The sequence below is a fragment of the Rhinolophus sinicus genome, chromosome 15, assembly GCF_057876585.1.
Source record: "Rhinolophus sinicus isolate RSI-liver-muscle chromosome 15, RSI-T2T, whole genome shotgun sequence".
Lineage (NCBI taxonomy): Eukaryota > Metazoa > Chordata > Mammalia > Chiroptera > Rhinolophidae > Rhinolophus > Rhinolophus sinicus.
This window is the reverse complement of record NC_142515.1, coordinates 50,756,748-50,776,401: the sequence shown is the minus strand read 5'-3', so window position 1 is coordinate 50,776,401 and position 19,654 is coordinate 50,756,748. Positions and strand designations below refer to the sequence as shown.

The 19,654-nt window shown below is 34.0% G+C and overlaps 1 protein-coding gene across 7 annotated transcripts in view; it reads left to right on the top strand.

Annotated features, from left to right (window-relative positions):
• The window catches only part of PPP3CB (protein phosphatase 3 catalytic subunit beta), a 44,296-nt gene that overhangs the window by 20,641 nt on the left and 4,001 nt on the right, over positions 1-19,654 (top strand). For 2 of the 7 annotated variants that reach the window (XM_074339591.1, XM_019745896.2), the window contains exons 9-13: positions 1,178-1,303; positions 8,246-8,323; positions 12,815-12,841; positions 14,903-14,987; positions 15,726-15,823. In XM_074339591.1, the coding sequence (XP_074195692.1) occupies positions 1,178-1,303; positions 8,246-8,323; positions 12,815-12,841; positions 14,903-14,987; positions 15,726-15,823 (414 nt within the window). The remainder of the gene's footprint in view (positions 1-1,177; positions 1,304-8,245; positions 8,324-12,814; positions 12,842-14,902; positions 14,988-15,725; positions 15,824-19,654) is intronic. The other 5 variants (XM_019745898.2, XM_019745897.2, XM_019745894.2 and 2 more) reach the window with 3 other exon arrangements.

Genomic DNA, 19,654 nt, shown 5'->3' with positions numbered 1-19,654 from the left:
AATTTTCTAGATGCTCTCTCTCTCTCTTTTTTTTCTTTTTTAAAGCTGAAAGCTTGGTATCAGCCTTTAATTTCTGAGGCTAAATTTAAAATACTTTTATTTCCCGGGAATTTCATAAGAGAAACAAACATATTACTTGTGACTCTATATTAGCCAGACTCTCAAATCTTGGAATTTAACAGCTGCATTTCAGTGCTTTTCATTAAAATGAAAAAAAAGTAATCTCATAATTATTATAATATCTGCAAAGCATTTTATACTTTTATGTACTTTCATGGGAAATACAACTTCTGATCTTAAAACAAACTTCTGAAATAGGCAGGGTGGACATATTAGTCCTATTTTATAAATGAGAAACAGTTTAGCTAAATAATTTACCAAGCATTGCACAGCTAGTCCCTGCCGTAGCTGAGACTCTAGCCCATGTAACCCAGTGTTTTATAAAATAGTATAACCAGTGACTGAAACTTATGTCAGTTATTTTAAGATATTATGTAAATCAACATATTGAAACATTAGAAAGATACCTGAAACTGAGATGAGTATGTTGCCTTTGGGATATTTGATGATATTTTCTCTTTTGGTATTTTAATGGATTTTTTTAAATAACATAAAGTATTTATTTGTAGTAGTTTCACTTGATTTTCATATTGAATGAAATAAATACATTCATACATTTTAAAATAAAATGTCCCACATTGGCTTTTTTTGTGTGTTCGTTTTCTGTTTTGTTTTGTTTATTTTTCTTTATTGCCATTTAGCTATTTTTTCCAGGTTGCCTGCAACAAAAAAAAGACCATCTTAAATTCCTCCAACTTGTATGAACTTTTAAACCTAGAAAATTGTTCAGTGCCATTCTGTGTTTCCTGTAAAAATTGAGTTTTCACAATTTTGGATTTAGTAAAAGTGGATATTTATCATTGGATTATAAAGTAAAACAAACATTTCTAGAAAGAATCTGGAAGTTTCATTAATAATAAGTGAAGCTATGACTATGCTCTACACAGAAGTTTGTTAAAAAACAAAAATGTGTTATTATGAAAAATTAGTTCCTACTTCCCTTTACTAAGCCCTAATAATTCCACTCACCCTTTGATTCCCCCCCTGTTAAAAAGATATTTTACTGCTTTTATATGTTTTAGACATTGTTACATTGACATTCAAACTTATCTTGCAGCTGCTGTATTAAAGTATGAAAATAATGTGATGAATATTCGACAGTTTAACTGTTCTCCACATCCTTACTGGTTGCCCAATTTTATGGATGTCTTCACATGGTCTTTACCGTTTGTTGGAGAAAAAGGTATGATTTTTATTAAAAAACACACAATTGTTTTATTACTGTTAGATATACTCCGATATCACAGGCACATACTTGCTAAAGGAAGCTGAAGTCTAGTTTCACTGTGCTTACAGCCCTTCTTGTGTCAGTGGGTGTGGATATGAGAGCCTCAAAGATATTTTAGTTAGCTGTTTACAGCCCCCATGTGAGTGTGTCTGGGGGACTGGGAGAAGACTTATAAATAGCCCGATGTTGTCTTCAGCTGTTAGGTTTTCTTTTCTTTTTTTCTTTAGCTTAAATCTTTCACAAAGGTATGAAGGGATAGCTTTGCTTTGTAATGGATACTTTTGTGTGTTTTAACACCAATTTTGGGGATGTCACAGCATTTCGTGGGAGGATTTAATAGGCCTCGTTTGGGGCAATGCTAGTCATTTCATAGCAGTTCTGTACTTTGAGAAACATGATAAAAAGAAATTCAGGTTCTAACCTAATATTTCTTCTCCTATATAAAAAATATGTATAAAATTTTAGTGGTAATGCTTTTCTAATAATTTAGAGGAATGCCTATTAGTATATACATCATAGGCTTTTAAAGAGAACATAAATGGTATTTAAGAAATTTTGTTTCTATATTTTGTTCTAGCTTTATAGAATTCTTAGGATTTGCTTACTTTACCACATTCTTCTTTTCCATTTAGTGTTAATTTTTCCACAAAGCAATCAATGCCTTAGTTTCCATATGTGGAAAATAAGAGTATGAGAGTACAGACATGATTGTAAAACATTTTGTTCTATATGCCTCTCTGTTTTTTCTCATCTCTTCCATGTTACAAGATGTTTCTTTCTGTTTGAGACATGTGACTTCTGCCAAGGCAATTTTTGGTTCTAAAATTCAGAGTTAATACTTAAACTGTGCATGGTAAACAGATTTTTTTTTTTAGATTGTGTTCAATCTTTGTCAGTTACTCAGTAGGTCGACATTAAGTTAATATGGAGATAGAATTACCTACTTTAGCATTTGAGAAGGGGGCCAGTAAAGGGCTTAGGTGCAAGGGATGCATTACACTTATAACCTTCTATCTTTGGTATATGAGAAATAGTTCAATCATAGCATCATCTGTCTAAAGGGAATTTAAGAATTCATCATGCTCATTCTCCTACCTCCAGGCTAGACTGCCTCAACTATTTTAATGTAATATGAGTGGAGTGGGGGGTGGAGAGAGCAGGGAGGATGAGGTAGGAGGAAAATTCACATTTCGTAGATTCTAATTTGATTCTTTGATGCTCCCACAATAAGGAAATATTTAATTGTATATAATTTAAATGTTTATACTATGAGTGTTTAAACAAGGAAAGAAATAGACATAGTTTTGTCAACTAATGCAAAAACCAGGACCTCACAGAATTTTAGAGCTCACGGTGAACTTAACAGTCATATAGTCTAACTCCTTTTGAAAGATGAGAAAATTTAATTACTGTCTACAGATCTCTCATAAGTGAAGATGGAGAACAGTAGATATCTATCAGCATTCCTACATTTGAAGTCTGCTACTAAGTGATCTTCTGTTCTTCTTTGGTTACTTGCAATCATCTATTATAAGATGAAGAAGTATTCAATCTTTTTGACCATTTTTGTTGTTTTTCTGTGGATCTTCTCTAAATTATTCATGTTTTTCTAAAAATGTGAAGCTCAGATTTGAACATTGTGCAAATAGAATCCTAACCAATGTTGAGCAGTCAAAAAATTTTCCCAAACTCATTGCATATTTTTCTATTTCAATACATGTTAGCTGTTTAACCTGACTACTTCTTGATTCTAATGAAAATTTTTGTTTGGTGTGAAAAGCAGCAAATAATATCTCATTTGTTTCACTCAGAAAAGCCAGTTTAACTTCTGATCTAGTTCCTGGGAAGCAACTAACCTAAGCCAGAGCCTTCCTGAGAGGCTGGTTTAATTTTAAAGTTAGAAGAAAGCAGTGTTTTTTTAACCTTTTAGGGTCTTTTTATTCCATTGGAAAAAAAACCCCACAAAACTTACGTTGGAAAATTTTCAACATACACAAAGGTAGAGTGAATAATATGATGAATTCCTGTGTACCAGTTACCGAGCTTTGACAATGATCAAATCATGGCCAATAATGTGTCACTTATATCCCCATCCACTGCTTCTCATCCCACACCTCAATTATTTTGAATCAAATCTCAGCTAATTTTTTTTTGTATCTATAAATGTTTTAGAATGCATTTCTAACAGTAAGGACTCTCTTTTTTTAATTAAAGTAACTATACAAAAACATTAATTTCTTGATACTAAACCCTTGTGAGAATCTGATAAAAGTTACAGACTTTTGCTCCAGAAAAATGTATGTACAAATATACTTACATTTGTACATACGCTCATAGGTCTGAATTCAATTGGTTACCTCACCTCAGGTTTCTTGGCCCCAATTTAAGAACCTCTGTTCTAGAGGGTCCAGTATGGTGTGATCTTCATAGAAGGTCAACATGTAAGGTTTATTCATTTAATAGATTTCTTTTGACAATGTTTTATTCAGGATACTTAGCGTACAAAAATACAAGTAAGATAAGGGTCTTTGCAGATTGATAGGGAACTTAAGCTACATAAATAATGATAAAATGGAATATGGGAAGCACTTTGAGGCAAGCATAGTTTTATAGGAATTAAGAGGAGAGAGGAGATTATATCTATCAGAGGATTAAAGTAGCCTTTGAACTGGGGCTTGAAGAATGGTGGGATTGTGCTGGTAGCTATGGGAACGAGAATGCTAGGTAAGAGAACTTGCCCAAGCATGAGTCTGAAAGCGTAAAATCACTGACAAATGTTGATGGGCTCAATTTGATCAGCGAGTAAATGTATGAAGGACAGGTAGTGAAAAAATGAATGAAAAGTTAAGTCAAGGTCACATCATAAGGATCTTGATCACCACACAGAGAATTTGGAACTTTGATCAATGGTGGGAAGCAACTGAAACAGAATATGACCACGATGGTCATTTAGAAACATTACTGTAGTGAAATGGACTACAAGGAAGGCTAGAGGTTGGGAGACCTATTATAAAGCTCCATTAGAAGTCAAATGGAAACATAATGAAGCTCTGATAGCATTAGGAATGGAGAGCAGGGGAGAACCACAAGAACTATAGAAATAGAATCAGTGAGATTTAACAAGATGGCATGTTTATTAAGGGGAGGGAATGGTTGACGATAACTTCAATGTTTTGAGTCTGGTAAAGATAGTGACATTAATACCCTCTGATGAAAACCCCTGTTATTCTAGCAACCCCTCCCTCTGGTTATAGCTGCTCTTCGTCTTCATTGGAATCGTTAGGTCTCTGACCATGTCATTTTATTAGATCCCTCCTTGCCTCTCTTCCTTCTTAACATACCCTCAAACTCCTATCTCTTGTTTTCCTACTTTGTTTGTCCTATAACTCAGCTCCAGTTAAGTCCGGCCATGTGTTTCCTCCATTCTTGCAGCCAGGGTATAGAGCACTGCTGGAGATATTTATACAGCCTGGTGAATTGTACCACCTTTTGATTTCTAGTGTTAGCTGGGCTCTCGAGAGTACACAAACAGCCTTTATGTCACCTGTCTGCTGCCTTGCCCATTGCCTTTAGGATACAGTCGAAATTTTTATCCTTTTTTCTCAAACACTTTCTTTTTCCAGACACTTTCCCACTCTCGGAGAAAACATGTACCATCAGTGGGAGCGTTCTCTCCTTCCTGTCCCCCTGCTTTATAAGCTGCACTCATCTTGAATTCTTGTCTTGGTGTCCCTAGATTCTATTACCCTTCTGCTTTTTCAGGAAACTTGCTTCATCAGTTAGGTCCCTCTATGTGAAACTTTCTCTACTAAGCACTTTTATAAATTGTTCAGATCTGTTTGATCTTTTAATAAAAAATAAATAGCATTTTCCCCCACCTGATATCCTTTTTTAGTTACTACTGTGATATTCCTCTCTTGCCTTTCCTTCACAGCTAAGCTTCTGGATGAAAAGGACTGTAAACTTAAAAGCTACTATTTAGTTTCCATAAACAGCTTCCAGTAGCTTTCAAGATAAACCTTAACCTGTCACACAAGGTTTTTGGACTTTCTCTTGAGCCTCTTTTCTTGCCTTTCTCTTTCATCTTCTCTGTGTTCCAGCCATAACACAGCACAGCCAATTTCCTAAATATGCTGTGCTCATTAAGTTTCATGCCTTCGTACTTTTTACTTTTTCATAACAGCTTTATTGAGATATGTCACATATTGTACAATTGACCTATTTAAATTGTACAATTCAGTGGTTTTTAGTATATTCACATAGTTGTGCAACTATTACCACCAACAATTTTGAAACATTTTCATAATCTTCCCAAAGAAACCCTGTATACTCACTCCCCACAACCCCCAACTCTCCTTGCCAGCCCTAGGCAACCACTCATCTACTTTCTGTCTCCATAGATTTGCCTGTTCAGGACATTTCAATGGAATCATACAATATGTGGTCTTCTCTGAATGGCTTTTTTCCATAATGTGTTCATGGTTCATGCATGAATCAGTATTTCATTCCTTTTCATGACCAAGTTATATTCTACTGTATGGACATACCACATTTTGTTGAGCCATTCATCAGCTTGTGGATATTTGGTTCTTTCCACTTTTTGACTGTTACGAATAATGCTGCAATGAACATTTGTGTACAAGATTTTGTGTGGATATATGTTTTCATTTTTCTTAGGTGTGGAACTGGGAATAGAATTGCTGGATCATATGGTAACTCTATGTTTAACCTTTTGAGGATTGGCCAAACTTTTCCAAAGCAGCTGTACCATTTAACATTCCCAGCAGCAGTGTATACTGGTTCCAATTTTTTCATAACCTTGCCAACTCTTGTTTTTATCTATATTTTTTTATGATAGCTATCATATTGGATAGGGAATTTGTCTGTCATTGTAGTTTTGATTTGCATTTCCCTAATGAATGATGATGTTGAGTCTATTTTCATGTGCTTTGGTCATTTGCATATCTTCTTTGAGGACATGTTTATTTAAATTCTTTATTCATTTTTAAATGGGCTATTTGTCTTATATATTTTTGGATTGTAAGAGTTCTTTATATATTCTAAATGCAAGGCCCTTATCAGATATATGATTTGCAAACATTTTCTCCTGTTCTGTGGATTGTCATTTTACTTTCTTGATGGTGTCCTTTGAAACACAAGAATTTTTAATTTTGTAGAAGTTCTATTTATTTTTTTCTTTTGTTGCTTATGTTTCTGGTGTCATGTTCAAGAAACCATTGCCTAATCCAAGCTCATGAAGATTTACCTCTGTCTTTTCTTCTAAGAGTTTTATCGTTTTAGCTCTTACATTTAGGTCTTTGATCCATTTTGAGTAAATTTTTGTATATGGTGTGAAGTGGGAGGTGGTCCAGCTACATTCTTTTGCATGTGGATATCAAGTTTTCCTGTAGCATTTGTTGAAAAGACTATTCTTACCCTACTGCATTATTTTGGCACCCTTGTTGAAAATCAGTTCACCTTAAATGCAAGGTTTTATTTATGGACTCTGAATTCTATTCCATTGGTCTGTGTGACTACTTCATACTCTTTCTAACTTTTCTTTAGAATGCATTGTCTGCCCTGGCAAACTCCTAGTTCATGATTCCTCTACTGAAAGCCTTCCTTTCCCCAGCAGCTCTTATGCATACTTCTGCATGGTTACAGCGTAGTGCTCATCACTGTGTGTGTGTGTGTGTGTGTGTGTGTGTGTGTGTGTGTGTGTGTGTCCTTCAGTAGTTAGGAAGCTTTTGGAGAACAGGGACTGGACCTTCTATATCTGAATCCCAGAGCTTTACCTGGCATGTGCTGTGCTATTAATATGTTTATAAGAGGAATAATAGGGGCAGTATTGAATTCTGTTTTGAATGTGTTCATTTCCAGATGTTGTCAGAACATCCACAGGCTAATATGGAATAATAGGCTTTTTCATTTATTAATTGAAATTTCTTTATACCTTCCTTTTTTATTTACTCAGTTGTCAGATATTTACTGGATGCCTGTCATGGGCCAGGTACTGTGCTAGGCTCCAGGGGTACAGTGGCAAACAAAACAGCACCCTACACTGATGAAGCTTTCATTCTAATAGGGGAAGCAGACAGTATACAAGTAGTTTAAGATGGTTGCCAATCAAAACAGCAAGGAAATCCAGACTCTGAAAGAGAGGTCAAGACTGGTGATGTAGAATTTGGAGTCATCTTCCAAAAGGTGATGCTTTATATAGCGATGAGTGGGATCACCAAGAGAGTGGAGCGTATAAAAAGAACAAGACAGCAGAGAATCTTCAGAATATCTAAGTTTTAGGGAAAATGGTCTACAAGGTAGGTAAAGCCATGAGTAGAATCCTGGAAACCAAGTGAAAACAGAAGGGAAAAATATATAGAATGGTAAAGGTGGATTAAGTCTGAGAAAGAACCATGGTTTCAGGTTGTTAGAAAGTCATTAACAGCCTTAAAAATGATGTTTCCGAGTTACTGGAGCTAGTTTTTTAAAAATTTGAGTCCTGGGACTTTTTTGCAACAGTGAAACTGTACCATGATTTTTTTCTTACTCCTTAATGCTGTATCCATAAATGAATTTAAATGTATTTAGATTTAAAAAAAATCTCTGTTCTTATCTCTGTAGGGATTCGTTTTTTTTCTGAAAAACCTGAAAACTTACCCTGTAAAGAATCTTTCTCAGACTTGTTATCCATTGAATTTCTTTCATTTTGAAAGCTTTTATATCTTTTAATTCCATCATTCCTGCTATCAGAATGTGTTAAGTCAAAAAAAAATTGTGTTAAGTCTTCCCGGGTTAAAAATCATTTGATCACTTATATAAAGTTACTGTGTATACTTATAGACAGTTGAATATGGGCAGCTAACATGTAACTTTTTTTGTTTTTTGATTTTGGAATAGTGACAGAAATGTTGGTAAATGTTCTAAGTATTTGCTCTGATGATGAACTGATGACTGAAGGTGAAGACCAGTTTGATGGTATGATTATTCATTTTACTATTTTTTATTGTGAAATGGTATTTTTTAACTGCCTAACTTCAATACACACTCCTTTGCAAAAGATAGTCATTGCTCTCAAATGACTATGCTATTTGATAAGTGACAAGTCACTTTTTCAGATATTACTTATTTTAAGATTTTTAAATAATTTTAGTGATTTTATTTATTTTTCTGTTTGTATGGGGAAGAAGATGAATTTTGGGGAGGGGGAATTTGGAAAAAAGAATAGAAGAAAAGGAAAATTGAAGTTATAAAAGGATGTGGTTCTTCATGAATATGGACACTGCTTAGAGAAGGAAGGATAAAAATGCTTTTTGTTTCATTAGGACAGTATTCTTAGTGCACCAGAAACATACCTGAACCCCCAATGTTGTTGGAAATTCCTTCTTCTTTCCAAAAACCAAAGTAGGCTGTCCCAACTTATGAGTGGTTGTGTTCTAAGAAACCACTTGTTAGTTTAGTTTGAGATTCAGAAAACGTTTTTTTCCATAGAAACAAGGTTATATGTGGTTGTTAGTTCTTATGTGAACCAACCAGCCCATGTACCTAATGTGCATTTATAGTGTAAATTAATACCATACAAACAAAATGCCTTTTATTTTTCTATTTTGAAATTCTGATTTAAAGCTTTTTAATTTCAATATTTATTTAAATTTAATTAACTGAATAAGGACGTAAACATCTTGTAAGCTGAAAACTCTTTTTTCCTTCCATATACCCCCTCACATCTTTGTTGTAGCATACTTTTCATAGTTATAATCAGTATACAGATGTTTCCATGTATTAAACATGGTTTACATATTGACAGAATTTCATAGCTACACTTTTCTGAGTATATTAATACATAATTTCATAGTTAATCTCATCGTTTGGCTTTTGGGTGGTTTAAATTATCCTTATTCTGAATAGCACGCAATAAACATTTGTATGATAGTTTTTATTTTACTTCTTGGAATAAATTTCTTGAAGAGAATTACAGAGTTAAAGAATATAAGTTTTAGCTTCACTATTTTAGCTATGAACTACCAGATAGACTACCTTGCAGAAGAATTGGACCAGAAGTACTTCCAGCAATGAATCAATAGACCTGTTTCTCCACAGGCCCACCTCATTGGGTTTTGGTCATTTTTCCTTATTTTGCTTGATGGCTATATAGTAGTAAATTACAGTTGGTTAATTTACATTTCCTTGATTTCAGTGATGCTAAGGAAAAACATTACTGTCTACTTTTCCAACTGCGTAAGCTATCTATTTCAATTGACCACTTCTCAAGTAAAATCTAGTTAGATATTTCTCTACTTACAAGAGATTTGAATCTTAAACGCTGTTGTAAGCCCATTTGTTGAAAATACAAAGTGACTGTATGCAAGTGTCTGCTGTTGCCAGCTGTTGGCAGGCAGAGATGTGCTTTTACTCTGTTTTGTAGTTTTGTCAACTAAAATATATTTATATCAGTTCTTTATTTGGTTTAGATAATAATAATGAATACTATTTATTTTTTCTTATTTTAATTCTGTCTCCTTTTCATGTTTGTGTAGAAGCTTTGAGTTCTAACATATTTCATCATATCTATCTCTTCCATAAAAATTTTAAATATTTTAATTAAATATTTCTTCTCTGTTCTGCTACCACCTTTGTAAGACTAGGTCTGGGTTCAGATTCTAGTTTCTTATAATCACTGTGTGGCCTCAGGCAAGTTACTTAACCTTTCTGAGCCTCAGTTTTCTTATCTTCAAAATGAGGATAATAGTAGCAACTTCATAATGTTACAGGTACTGATATAATGACTGAAATAATTTTTGGTACATAGCCCACATATTTTCAGATAAAATTTTCTGTTAATTTGTCAAATTCTGTGAAATATCAAGTAGGAGTTTTAATTGGTGTTCCATTTAATCTATATCTAAGTCTTGGAAGTTTTTAAAAAAATAATCAGTTTTCTAAACTGAGATTAAGATCTCTCGCTCTGTATAATTAGTTCATTTACTATAATTGCTCCATTTAATATATTTAACATGATTATTACATTTAAAATTATGGTTTTTCTTTGCAAAAAATCTGTTAATACCATATTAAATTAATACTTTAGTATTTTATATTCTTATTACTATTATAACTGGTATCTCTCTTAATATGTTTTCTAACTGTGTATGAAGTAATTATATATTTGTGGGTTTATCTTATGTTCAACAACTTGGATCAGAAAAGTTATTTACTATGGTAATTTTTATTTTGTTTTCCTTAACTTAAAAATATGTCATTTGCATAGGGCTGATATTATTTATTTTCTATATCATTGCGTTTTATTTCTTTTTTATTCTTTAAACATTTTTATCAATATTGCTAATGCTGTGTTAAATAGGAGTGGTGATAGGTAGTGCTTTAGTCCTCTTCCTATAATAAAAGGGAAAAAAGTTTCCTTGTTAAGTCTAATACAGTACTTGGTTTAGATACCTATGATTTATATGAATATAGACACTGAATCATATTTTGAGATTCAGCCAGGAATAAATATAAAATGTTATTAATATATTCCTTCTAATGAGATTTAATGTGTTTTATCAATATTTTTCCTATCAATGGTAAATTATGCTTATTTATACACTTGTTATATGAAGAATGAACCACATTTGATCATTAAAGAAGCAGTGTAGTTTAGTGGAAAGAGTCAATGGTTCAGGTGTCTTGGTGCTGCCATTATATTAGCTGTGTAATCTTGGAAAAGTTACCAAACTTTTCAGGATCTTCTCATCCATAGACTAAGGGAATGGAGAGGATGAAAATTCTTTCCCACTCTTAAGTAATTTAAAAAATTGGTAGCACCGTTTATGACTCTTTCTATGGGAAAATAAAAGTTCCTCTTTCCTTCACCCTTATGCTACCAAATATTAGGAACTGGGACTCCAAGAAACGTTTAAGAATATGGGTCTGGGAGTTTGCGTGGAGGAATGAGAGTGGTTTAGGAGAGAAAGAACATTGAGGAATGGAGGAAAAGAAGAGGAAATTAAGATAGATACTAGGATGGGTTATGGAAGAGAGCTACTGGAACTAGGTTTATTTCCCTTATTTATATTTATATTTCTTCCTTTTAACTCTGTCCATCTTTTCTCCTTTCCTTCCACCATGATAGCATGCCTTCTGTCCTTTCCTTCTCTTTTTCCTACTCAACAGTGGAACCATCCTATGGACTGGGCCTGAGGAGAAATCTGACTTAGAAAGAAAACTTGATGGAGTGGGGATTGCTGTGGAGGCAGAATTAGGGTTTAGCTTTTCTGTGGGGAAAGGGGAGAGAGTAAGATTGGAGATTTCCCAGTGGCAGGAAGGAAAGAGTAGTTTTTCCATATTCGAGTTTGAAATTGGGTAAAGGAATAAGACTCTCTTTCTTCCTAAGTGATGGTCTTTGGTTTTCCGTATTGTTTAATGTATGTGTGGGGTTATTTTTAAAGGCAAATATTTTCATAAATGTATTACATGTATAAATGCACATAGCATTTCTTTTAGATATATCATTTAATCACTAAAGAGATTTTTGAGCACTCATTTCTGTGATATTTAGAATGCATACTGTTTATTTCAGATATTTATCTTTTATCTTGAGTTTGGTAAAGGAAATACATAATCCCTATGTGCTGCAGTTTTACTAAACTAAAACTTTGCATTTCCTATAATGGAATCATGTGTCTCAGCATTAAAATGGAAAACACGGAAAGCCCAATGAAACATCTCTGCTGCCTACTCTTAGAACTGTTACTTGCTTTGAAACCATCTGTTCCTATTTCTGCAAAAAGATGTCCCTCAAGCTCCTAGATTCTATTAGGAACAGAAGGCACATACTGTTGATCTGAGTATGTGCAAAGTTCTACAATTCAGATTCAGGAAATTGTGTGCTTTTGTTATTATGGAGTGTGGGAGGCTTAGCCTTTCCTTTATCAGGAGTGGGTGAGGTTTTCCACTGAGGTAGTTTATAAAGTTACCTACATTTCTCTGTATATACTACAGATTTTGCAGATGTTGGTGTCCTTGAAGAACCACATGAGTTTGTATCTCATTTGTGTCATTACCTTTCACTTAACATACTTCCATGGGTGACACATTTCCTTAGGGTATCAATATAAATGTGCGATTGTTGTTAGCACAGTCTTTTATCAGTCTTATGTGTTTTCATGTGTATTTTTCTGTCCCTAATTTGTCTACTCTCATCAAATATAGTCATTCTGTCCATAATTTCTTCTGAATACATATCTTTTAAGAAATCTTTCCTTAAGAGCTCTACACAGTGGCATCCCTCTTTTATTCGCCAGATCCTACAGTACTGCATTTTTCAAATTTCAAATATGAGGGCCTTCATTTTTCTCTCTTTCTACATTCATTCTTCAGTACCACTGCCAAGTTAAATCTCTATCTTTTTATTTGTCTCAACCACCTTTTCTCCATCATTCACTTCCTTTTTTCTGGACTCTCCATCTGAAGAACGGCTCATATATGGCAATAAAAAAGGTACAGACCAGACAGAGTAACATGGTTTTGAAATATGACTTCATAAGTTATCCTCATGTCCATGTAAGTTAGCACATTCATTGAGTACTATTTATGCGGAGTCCCCTTGGGCCTTGTGCAAATTTAGTTTAAGTTGTATCTAAGTTAGAAGTTGATGTTTTTAGAAGTCATATTCCAAGATATCTGTCTTTCTGTGCATGGAAATATTTTTCCCTCTTTTTCATTCCTCTTGTTTTTAAATTTCATTCTTTTGCTTATTTGTAATGTTTTGTACTTTTCCCTGCATGAGTAGGGGTGTTTGATTGTCTGTCTTATTCCCCAAAGTAATTTTACTGTGGACATTTACTTTAATATTATGCATGATGTGTTTGTAGACTGATTTAAAATTCTGATTTGTACAATGTTTTTATATCTTAGTGAATTTTTAAATTTGAAATCAGTGTAGTTTACATATCTTTCAATTTTACAGATATAAATTAAGACTGAAAATATGGATCTACCTCATTACATCCATCTTCCCCATCCCTATACTCCTTTCCTAGCTATTTTAAAAATTCTGTCTATTTTAAAACAAAATGTTCATATTAATTTATTTGAAGAGAATCAGACTTAATGTTCTTGGAAAAGCCGTGTAGTAAACTTAGTTTACTTGTCTATAAAATGAGATTGAACTTTGCAATATCTCCAGTGTCTCTTCAAATTCTAAAATTCTCTGATTCTGAGACTTCTAGTAATTATTTTCCCTCCACATCTTAAAAATACCTGTGCAGTGCCGTGGTACCTACACAGTTTTGGACTTGTTAAAGCTGTGGCTTCAGTGCTCATAATATTGCCCTTTCGAGCACTATAAACATGGTCATGGAGCCTATTTTCTGTAAAATATGCCTTTTGTTTTCATCTTTGAAATTGGATTTCTTTTTCTGTTTCCTTGCAGGAAGGTCCAGTCATCATCTTAGTTTTTAATTATTTGTATTTGTGGGATGCTTGAATTTTAAATGAGATACTCTAGCCCAGAAGACTATGGTGGTCAGACCTCTGTATAAGACCCTTTTTGGTCTGGTGTCTTTAGCCTTTCCTTAACCTTCTCCTCAACCATGGTGCTTCCATATGTGTGTTTTCATCATGTTGAAGCACAGTTCTCAGGCACTACACTCTCGGGTCCAGAGTGATTCTAGTTGCTATATATGAGACGACAGGACTGAGATGGTTGTTGTTCTTTTTGGAGGCCAAGGAAAGGAAGATAGAACCTTTCAGTGTTTCGTTAGCCAGAGATCCAGTTATGTTGGTGTATTCTCTTCTATATCACTGATAGGCAGCACAGCTAACCCTTTGGAATGAAACATTAGTGACCCCTTAGCCATGTTTTTTAGGGAGTCTTTTCTCATTGCTCACGCGCCTTGTGTCATGCTCACCTCAGGATGTGAGAGCTTGTATATATTTGCATGACCTTAGAGGATACCTAGTCCACAAGGTTGAGATGTGCATTGTTGTTGAAATGCTGGTATGGTCCTTAGTCTTGGGTCACCTGCACAGTAGTTGCTTCATACCATTGTTTTTAGAGAGCAAGGAAGCTTACTTTGTCACAGTATGATGGGATATTTCCAGCCTGCATGTCAAAGGCTTTTATCGTAAACAGAAGACTGTAGGCTCTTACCAATTCTTGTCTGTTAGTCTGCATGCCATCGGCTCTCATGAGAATTAAACAAAGACCCTAGGGTTGTTGCCTTTTTTTTTTTTTTTTTGTTCTCTGGTTTGTGATACAGATTGGGCTCTAGTTTCTTTCCCGTTGACGTTTTACTAATTAGTCAGTAGTGTGAGAGTCATAAAGTTTGTGGATTACTCTTCATTTGTATCTGTATCAAATCCCAGTATTAGACCAGTGCTGAGCTAAACATTGAAGCAGCGAGAAGCTTTTTGGCATGAGTTCATCTAGTCTCCTCCATGTGAGCTGGTGGCAGGGGGCTTGATGTTGGTTCAGATGAGTGTGGACTAGGCTAATAGAATGGTACAAGTGTGAATGCCCTAAACTTGAGTCTTTCTTTCTATTTATTCCATTGAAAGTAGGTTCAGCTGCAGCCCGGAAAGAAATCATAAGAAACAAAATTCGAGCAATTGGCAAGATGGCAAGGGTCTTCTCTGTCCTCAGGTAATGATACATTTTCCTGATAATTTGTTTTATAGAAATTACTTTATTGCCCTTTGTTACAAGCAGTGTACTGTTTGACATCTAATATAGTAGCGTTCTAAAACAAGTTAGTCATATATTTACATATTGAAGAGGAGAACACAGTCCCTTTGAAACTTGGGGTTTTTGAGCCTTGTGATTATTATTGCTCACCTTTGGTATCTCTTGTCCTTCTGTGATGAAAGTACTAGGTGTACACTTTGAAAATTACAGCAGGATAGGAAGGAAGGGACAATTTTTAGAGTATTCCTGATGAACTTGCTCGTCTGCATAGGAAGTCCCTTTTTCTGGAGCCATAAATTATCTTCCTGGGGTTAATTCAGGAAGAACAGGTTTAAGAGTGCACATAAATGGATCGTTTTTAAAAATTTGTTTGCAAAAGTGATTACATCAGACATTTGAACTTGAAAGCATATGAAATACCATATTTTCTCAACTGTATAATGCCCACTGATGATGAATCTCACCATATATTTAACGAGGCTTTTCAGGGAAAACAATATATGCCTCAGTCATAAGGTACACCCTCATATCTGAAACATTTAGAATATGGAAAACTCTAGATCTTGGAATTGAAGACAATATGGTACTAGCAGTGCATGTCATAAATTATATACATGGCCTACATCTGGGGCCATCTCCTCTTTTCAACTAAGGTCTTGTTGGAAGTGTCTGACGTTTGTTGTATCTCTGCTGCAGGGAGGAGAGTGAAAGTGTGCTGACACTCAAGGGCCTGACTCCCACAGGGATGTTGCCTAGTGGAGTGTTGGCTGGAGGACGGCAGACCCTGCAAAGTGGTAATGATGTTATGCAACTTGCTGTGCCTCAGATGGACTGGGGCACACCTCACTCTTTTGCTAATAATACACATAATGCATGCAGGGAATTCCTTCTGCTTTTTAGTTCCTGTCTCAGCAGCTGACACAGGCAGAATACTATATGATAGGTAGTGTCTGATTGATAACCTAATACGGGCAGGCAATTGATAGAATGGGTATTCATTTCAATTGAAAACAATGGTCAGTCTCTCAGCTTTTCATGAAATGATATGGAGGCAGCTCATATCGTAATGTCTGAAATATTTATTTTATTCGTTTGTCTAATGCACGCTTTCCTTTTAAAAGCCCCCGTTTCAGAATGTGAACCAAAGATATACTATATCGTATTACTAAAATGGAAATGTAATTCCAAGTTTCTTATTTTTTTAATTTATGTAATTGTATTAGACTATGCTTTTATTATCAGACACCTTATTTTAGAATTAACAATCTGCTTGGGCCCCAGAACATTACTTATGCACTTACTTGCCAAAAGACTTGTGCAAGGTTTTGTATACTGGTAAATGATGCCAAAGTTTGTTTTCTGTGGTGTTTGTCAAATGTTCTATGTATAATTGACTGTCTGTAACATGCTGTTTCCTTCCTCTGCAGATGTAGCTGCTTTCCTAAATCTGTCTGTCTTTCTTTAGGTTAGCTGTATGTTTGTATAAGTATGTTAAATTAAATTACTCAATCAGACACTTGTCTGTCTTTTGATGTAGAAGCAACTTTGTAGCACCTTGTTTTGAGGTTTGCTGCATTTGTTGCTGTACTCTGCATTCTGAACATGAATGTAACATTAGATATTAAGTCATTGTTATAAGGGGTTGAACTTAAAATCCTGTAAGTCAAAATTGAAAGGGTGTTATTAAGTGTGCCTTTATTTTGCATGAAAATAAAAAGAATTATACGTAAAGCATTTCTGTAATCTGGCTCATTGAATATTTTATATTAAAAAAAAAACCTAACTTTTTGGCGTAAATATTTGTGTAACTACTGGGTTAACTTTTTGATAGCCCATTACAGATTAAATAGAAGAGAGTGTTGTGGATGTTACAGACTTCTTTCCCTTGTAGTTGAAGAGCAAAAAATGTGGTATGGAAAGCTTAATTTATATTTTACTGTAGCCACTTTGGACAGCCCTCCAAGGGTCACTGCTCTATAAAAACAGGCAGCGACAGATCTGATGTTTTCCTTAGTCATGATTAATAGTTTCTTTCTGGTGTTATATAACTACTGAGTTTTTAAAGCAAAAAAATAGGAAAATTTAATTTAAATTTTTGAACAAATTTACATTAGATTGGCTTTTCACAAATTCATTTCACTCAGTCTCACAATAAATGCTTAAATAAATAAATAAAAATAATTTTTCCTGTAGACAAATAATTTCTACTTGTAGTCTATACATGTTCTATTTTATATGTTATTGTGTTGTCTGCTACCACCAATGGCATATGTGAGAAATACAACGATGTTTTGAAATTGTAGTTTAAAATTTTCATTCTGAATGAAGTTTTAAAAAAATTTTTTTTTTAAATCTGCTTTTATTCCCTTTATATTCCTTGCTCTCCATTTTTCTTGTTATATTGTAAACATTACAAAAATGAGCTAAAAAGAATTTGACTAAAACAAACTAAGAATATCTTAAACATTCAATAAAAGTAGCAACAATGTTACCAGAAAAGGATGAATTTTAAGTTTGAAAAATGTTATACCCTTCTTCCTCTGTTCAGAAAAGAAAAAGAAAACTGAAAGGGTCTCATACTTAAATAAATCTACACTACAGTGTCTCTCAGTTATCCTTGGATATATTATTACTTTTACGTTGTATCCACAGCAAACGTTTCTTTCAGATTTCACAATTAGCACCTGCTAATTACATGCTTTGTTGGCAGCTCAGCACTTCTATTTATTCTTAATTTGCATGCAGCCGGAAGCTCAGTCTTCCAACTTTGAAATCACCCCCAACTGCAGAGAAGGTTTGAAAGACAACTTTAATAAAGGAACTGTCTATTCCTAGCATAGAGTGAGTTACTGGCCAGTGCTGAGCTTGAGGGGTCCAACTTGGGAAACTAGATAGCTCCTTCCGTCTGCCAAGTGATGGCTCTTGATAGTGTGGTTCCACCATTTGGTTGAAGGGATTTCCCTAGCTTAAGATAAACTCATTTTGAAACAAATAATGAAACACACAAAAACTGCAACTTTGTGTTTTTTTAAAGTTTATCTAACATTTAAAATTTTAGTGGACATGTTTCCTGATGTGAATAATTGAGAATTAAGTATTGCAAAAAAAAGAAAGTTTTTAACTTCTAAGACCTCAGTCCTATTGTCAGAAAATAAAAATTGTCTTCTCAGTAACTTTAAAGTTAATTTATGATATTTCTTGAGTATTTTTATAAGATGCACAACTCTATTGGAGTAAGACTTCATACTCATATTTTGTGTGCATTTTATTCATGGAAATTTGATTGGGAGCTAGCCCTATAATACTACCTTCACCAAGACCTATGTGGGAAAATATGTGGCCATCTCTATTTTAGTGTCAGGTTTCTCTTGATCATATGTCCTGTGTAGTACTGTGGAACGCAGTTTGAGACAGCACTGTACTCAAACTTTCTAAGGCCATGTCAAGAGGCCCTATAAAACTGAAAACAAATAGAGGAAAAATAGTGCCTTTCAGATAGAATTTTGCAATTATCAGATCTCTTTCTTTCCAGCTTAATGTTTAAGTTTCAAATGACCATTTCAATTCTAAGCATTTAAGTTTGACATGGTATGCAGTTTTGAGTATGATACCTATTTTGTTTCTGCAAAGGATTTAGAAGCCTCAGAAAAGAACAGAGAGTTCTTTTGACCTAGAAAATGCTTTTGCATATCAAATTAAAAGCAAATAGAATGATTTCAAAAGTATATTGTCACATTTCATAACTTGAAAAATTTATTAATAGACTTTTAAATGATTGATACACTCAAATAGATACTAATTGTTATAGTGATAAGTCATTATGTTTAATTAATTGCCATATATAATACAAGTTATAAAATAGTTTATATAAAATCTGTTACCACAAACTCTTTAAAAATATTCTGATTGGCATTCTATTTTTCCCCATTCAATTTCTAAATTATAAAGAAAACAGTCCATATTTTAAAGAATAGGAATTCCAAGACTGATCAAGTAGAGATGAGTCATTTATCCCAGTTTTCTGACTGGACAAGTTCCAAGACTATTTTCCAAATGCACTGGGCTAGATATTTTCAATGGTAATATGTACAGTGGGTATACAATAAGTATGTCTGCTTTCATTTGTAATTTAAACAATTAAGGAAAATTAACTCTTCCTTTACTTAGTATTTATCTTATGTTTTTGGGTCTTCAATTCATTTTCTTATCTGGTTGAGATCAACAAGCTTTTCTAATTTTGTCTACTTTAATTCCTTAGATTCATCAGTGTCCTTTCACATTAATAACTGTTTTGGATAAAATTTATCATTTCTAAATCACGTATACTGCTAAAAGGTTGTTTCAGGAAAGATTATTCAGATTGACTTTATTGTAGAAGAAGTGAAAATAGAAGGGATGGGGCATTATTGTTCTAAATATTCTGAGTGTATTCACTTTAGGTAAAGTGGAGAATTGGCAATACTGTCCTCTGCAGTCTTTGTCCTGGTTTTCAGTGAGAGTGGTCTAGATAGTTTAAACCCAGAAATGAGCCAAAGGAATCTTTGACTGCAAAATGCATGACTAAATATGTTGACATTTTCTAAATGGGCCAGAGACAAGCTTTACCAAAAATGCATTTCTTATTT